Source organism: Pteropus vampyrus, unplaced genomic scaffold (genome assembly GCF_000151845.1).
Source record: "Pteropus vampyrus isolate Shadow unplaced genomic scaffold, Pvam_2.0 Scaffold341, whole genome shotgun sequence".
NCBI lineage: Eukaryota > Metazoa > Chordata > Mammalia > Chiroptera > Pteropodidae > Pteropus > Pteropus vampyrus.
Window position 1 is genome coordinate 166,605 of NW_011889122.1, and position 5,086 is coordinate 171,690.

The following is a 5,086-nucleotide window of genomic DNA, read 5'->3' on the forward strand; positions in this document are numbered from 1 at the left end:
GGAGGGGAGGCAGGGAGGGAGAGACAGGCCGAGAGGCTTCTAGGGCTAAGAGCCACCTGTTCAGAAGGCTGGGCTTTGTCCGTGGGCTTTGATCTGGGAGGGTGGCCTGGTCAGAAGGGCATATGGGGAGGACCCCAGCCCCCAGCTGGAGTGGGCGATGGGCATGGGGTACAGGTGCTCCTGTGGAGGCCCAGCCCCACTCCCTTGAGATCTCAAATGGCCCCGTGCCCCACGTGCCCCCGTGCCAGACCAGGGGAGGGGGAGACACAGTGCCCCTCCACCTGGTGGGGAGGTAGTCCCTGGGCCTGGGCCTCAATGTCCCCAACCAGAACAGCGGGGTGGCGGGGGGCGGGGGGAGCAAGGACTTCCAGGGCCACCCACCCTGGGTTCTGAGTGCAGAGGGGCCCCTCTGGGCTCTTACCTGCCCCCACCCCAACTCCTGCCCCCACCCACAGGAAGCTGAGCTCCTCAGCCAGCCCAGGGAATTCCTTCCCGGCCTCTCCCAGCCTCTCAGGTTTCCGGTGTGGAAATGGGCCCTGGACCCGCCTGGTAAACACAATATCAGGAGAGAGAAATCATCCTTCGAGCTTCCTGTTTGCTGGGAGCAGACTGTAGGGCCAGGCCCGGCCCGCTACGGCTCCCAGACACCCTGCGGGTGGGGTGGGCAGGCTGCCTGTCCCAGCTGCTGTCCCAGAAGTAGGGTGTCCACCCCCAGGCCTCAGACCCCTTTGGGACGGTGGGCTGGGGGCCTCATGACCGTATTGTGTACCCCCAGGCAGGCTGCACGCCCTAGGCACCAGGCAGCTGGAGGCGGGCCAGGGGCCAGCATCAGGGTGGGACAGACGCCCAGTGGTGACCACTCCCTCAAGCCACAGCACCACAGTGGGACAGAGGTGCCGAGGCCCCTGCCCCCCGGGGCTCCCACTCAGCAGCCAGGAGAGCGCCAGGCGCCTGGGCGGGTGGTCGCTGGTGCAGACCCTCTGCTCCTCATTTAGGACCCATCACTCCAGCTGGAGCCAGCCACCCCTGCCCGTGGCAGGGCTCAGGCCCAGTGGGAGCCCCACAGAAGCTGCTGCTGTGACCTCGCCCCCATTTCCAGGGGGACACAGGCCAGGAAGGGACAAGGGCCCACATCTGGCTTCGCTGGGGCTGGAGCCCAGAAGACCGATGGCCCCGCGGTGGAGAAGGGCCCGGGGCCGGCAGGAGCATGGATCGGGGGACATCGAGCTGTCGGCTAGCTCACCCATCTCTGCTGTCCCCATCTCCAATGTCACTGTCCCCATCTCCGAAGCTGCCACCAAGATGACCCCACCCGCCACCGGCGTCCCTCCCCACGGCCATCACTGTGGGCCACGTTCACCGCCTGTGACCACGAGAGAAGGCTCAGAGGACCAAACGCGCACGCCACAAGCTCCAGGCTGCTCCCCTGGACCCTTGCGACCCGCGGGGGTCACCGTGCTCCTTCGCCCAGATCAGGCCCGGGCCCAGGCAGGCGGGCAGCTCCGGGCCTGCAGGCAAGGTGCTTAGCTCCTGCCCGCCGGCTGGCCTGCCCACCCTCATGCTGGCCTGTTCCCAGCCCCCCCGGGCCCTGTAAGCCTGCGTCACCGGCCGCCCAGGCCAGCCTGACAGCCCCGGCCCCGCCTCCCCGTGTGGCCTCCGGGTGCCTAGGGCTGGGGCGGGTGAGCGGGCGGCGGGCAGGCCTGGACTCAGAGTGCGTCAAGACGGTGGCTCCCCGCCGAGGAGCGGGCTGGCCTCGGAGGCTGCGGAGACGCCTCCCAGACGGGCTCACGGCCCTGAGCCAGGGCCCAGGCACGCGCCCTCCCCTCCCGCCCCGGAACCCCGCGAGCTCTGAGTGGGCCCCTTGCACCAGGAGAAGGGGTGCGGGACGGGGCTAGAGCAGCCCCCGCCCACTCCGGGCCTCAGCGTCCCCCAATATCCAACCGCAAGGCCCAGACGTATGGGGGCCGCTCGGCCATGGCCAGGAGCGGGGCCCCGGGCAGCTACACTTCCCAGCCATGAGATGGGCCTCCCGGGCTTCCTGGGCCCCCAGCCCAGCTCCCAGCCTGTAATGACAGGGCTGGGCCCTTTGATGTCCCAGATCAAAGGCTGCCCAGGCTCCGGGCTGGCCCAGGACAGGGGTTCCGTCCAGAGAAGCAGGCACCGCCCTCCCAGAGCTTCCCCGGACTGTGGGAATTGGGCTGCACTGGCCAGCCCCAAGGTCAGCCGCCCCGCCTGGGCCTGCTCCACAGAGGCCCCCAGCCAGACGGTGCTGCGATGCGGGTTGGTGACAGTCAAGGCAGGAGGGGCCCCCCAGCAAGAAACCGGCTCTGGGCCCCTCCAGGGATTGGGGGCAGGAGACCAAGGGTTGTTCTCTGCAGAAGGAAAGTACCCAGACTAGGCCCAAGCACCACCCACCCCACACAGCCCAGGGGAGACGGTGCGGGGCATGCTGGGGGCCGGGCTCAGAGGCAGGCCTCCTCCCGCCTCCCGTGTGGCCCCCAGGGATCCCCGGGCCAGGCAAGGTCAGACCCTGGGTCACAGCCAGCTGGACCAGGTGGGCTTCTCAGCCTATCCCCTCAGATATCAGCTCCTGAAAGCCTCTCTCCCCATCCCACCCACTGGAACCCAGTGACAGAGGAGCAGCACGTGTGGCACCTGGCCTCAGAACAGGACGGGAGAACCTGGGGGCACAGGTCTGGCCCGATGGCTTGCAGCCGACACATGACCCAATCCCAGCACTGGGGCCCAAGTACCATCGGCCTCAGAGAGCGAGGAGGCAGCCAGGGCAGGGGGCTGTGTGCCCGATGCACGGGGCCACACAGCCGCACAGGACCCAGCCTGTCTCAGGCCACACGGGACCCGGCCTGTCTTAGGCTGCTGGGAGGGTCCAGGGAGGCACTTGGCACGTTGGGTGCTGCCCGCCCGGACCCGCCTCTGCCCCCGGCTGGAGCCCTCCTTCCCTGTCGTTCACTCATCCACTCCTTCCTTCCTTCCTTCCTTCCTTCAGCGAGCACCCCCGAGGCCCGCTGCCTAGACCTGCACCCCACGTGGGGGTGCAGCGATGACTCAGCCCCCGTGCCCCCGAGGGCCCGTCGAGGTAGGAGACAGGCAGAGACCACACAAGGTGTGATGTGCGGTTGGAGGGGGCCACCAAAGAGGCACCCTATGCTCACTGCCTGGTGGGTGAGTCCCAGACGTAGGCGCTGGGGGAGGGGCAGTCAGGCGCCTGCCCTGGCGGGGGTCGGGGCAGCCGGGGCCCAGGGCCAGGCCCGTGGTTAGAGCATGGGGTGGGGGGCAGCCAGCCCAAGGACAGGTGCAGGGCGGGGAGGGCGCCCAGATGCGGCCTTCAGAGGGTGGGGGGCTGAGGAGCAGGCTTGGGGAGAAGCTAATTCGTTCGCCTGGACAGGCTGAGCACAGGGTCATGGGAGGCTGACAGAGACCAAGAGGCCACCAACACCAGATAAGGAACACTGGAGACAGTGAGCCCAGTGGGGCCTGTCTTCCCCAAAGGGCCTGTAGTGGACAGAGCAGGGCCCAGTCCCCCGGGAGGCGCTGGGTGGGGCTCCTGAGCCCTGGCCGTGTCCACAGCGAGTCTGTCTCTCTCGGAACAGCAGTCAGGGGAAGACGAGGCCGAGGGTCTCCACGGGGTTGCTGCCACGCCCGCCTCGACTTCTTCAGCTAACGGGAGCCTGGGAAGGGAGCCAGGGGGCCCTCCTGGGGGTCTCCTGGGGGGGTCTGGACCTGGGCCCTGCAGGAGGCGCCCCACCCACAGCGGGCTCCTGTCGCCTGTGGGGCTGGTCCCACATGGGGGCTGCAGGGCTCGTGGGCCCAGGAAGCATGCCCTGCCGTCCAGGCGCCCTTGGACTCCCATGATGCCTGCGGACCCCTCAGCTGGGGCTCCTGGAGCAGCGGGCCAGTGGACTCAGGAGCCGCGTGAACAATCGATGCGTCTTTTATTCACAAATAAAGCCGTGGCGGGAGGTGATGTACACGTTTGTACTAAGGTGCGGGCACCCCTAGAAAACACAGTCGGTCAGCAAACGGCCGGCCGCAACAGGGACGCCACACGTCGGCAGGCTCAGCCCTGGCCTGCATTGGGCTGAAGTGCCTCTGGGGGACCCCGCCCTGCCCAGGGTGCCCCCCAGAAAGCGCCCGGCCTGAGGGATACCTTCCATAGAAAGCCATAAAAACATAGATCATTTGTCTTCAAATTCCCACTGCAAATACCGCATTTGTAGGCAAAATGATATAAAAATACGCACCCGACGACCTTTACAAAACCCTCGCCCCCCCCCCCTTTGTTCTGTGTGGGTTTTTGCTTTTTGCTTGTGGTCTTGGTAAGAATTCCTGCCGTGGAAGGAGGTGGCTTGGGCGCAGCCCTGGGGTGCTGCCCTCCCGTGTTCTCAGGACCGGCGGGTCCCCAGAGCAGGAGGACCCACTGGCCCGACCAGCGGAGGGAGCTACACGCAGCCGGAGGGACCAGGCCCAGGAGGTGGCAAAAGAGAAGCCATCCCGAACCCTGACAGGGCCGGGGCCCAGGCCGCTGCTACCTGAGCCTGAACGGCCCTAAGGAAGGCGAGGCCCCTAGACCCTCCCGCGCAGCGGGCCCGCCCAGCTCCCCAGGGACAAGGCCACGCCCGGCCCGTGGGCCCAGCACACCGGATGCTGGTATCTTAAGTCCTTAGCACCAAACGCAAAACGAAGTCCAACTCCTGGATAAAGGCACTTGCGTTGCTGTCTGGGTGGTGACAGTCACCTGTCTCCTGCACACTCCCCACTCCATCCACGCCCCCGCCCCGTGCTCCCTCGTTGAGCGACCCTCTGCATCTTCATCCTCCAACCCCTGCCACATCCTCACTCCATCCCACGTCCCCTCCTCGTGCCCCGCACGTCCCGTGCCCCGCACGTCCCCTGCCCCGAGTCCTGGTGCCCAGCCTCAGACGTCCACCTCCTGCGGCCCTGGGGTGGTGGCGGGCGTGGTGACGGCGATGTCGAAGCAGGTGACCATCATGACGTGGGCCTTGCACAGGTTCACGTGCTGCTCCAGGGCGGCCGTGGCACGCTCGAGGGCCACCAGGTACTCGGC

At 67.4% G+C, this 5,086-nt stretch overlaps 1 protein-coding gene across 1 annotated transcript in view; it reads right to left on the minus strand.

The window, feature by feature from the left end:
- Positions 1–4,936: 4,936 nt before the first annotated feature.
- Positions 4,937–5,086, minus strand: part of KIF26A (kinesin family member 26A) — a 45,422-nt gene continuing 45,272 nt past the window's right edge. The window contains exon 8 of the mRNA XM_023522352.1: positions 4,937–5,080. Coding sequence (XP_023378120.1) covers positions 4,937–5,080 — 144 coding nt within the window. The remainder of the gene's footprint in view (positions 5,081–5,086) is intronic.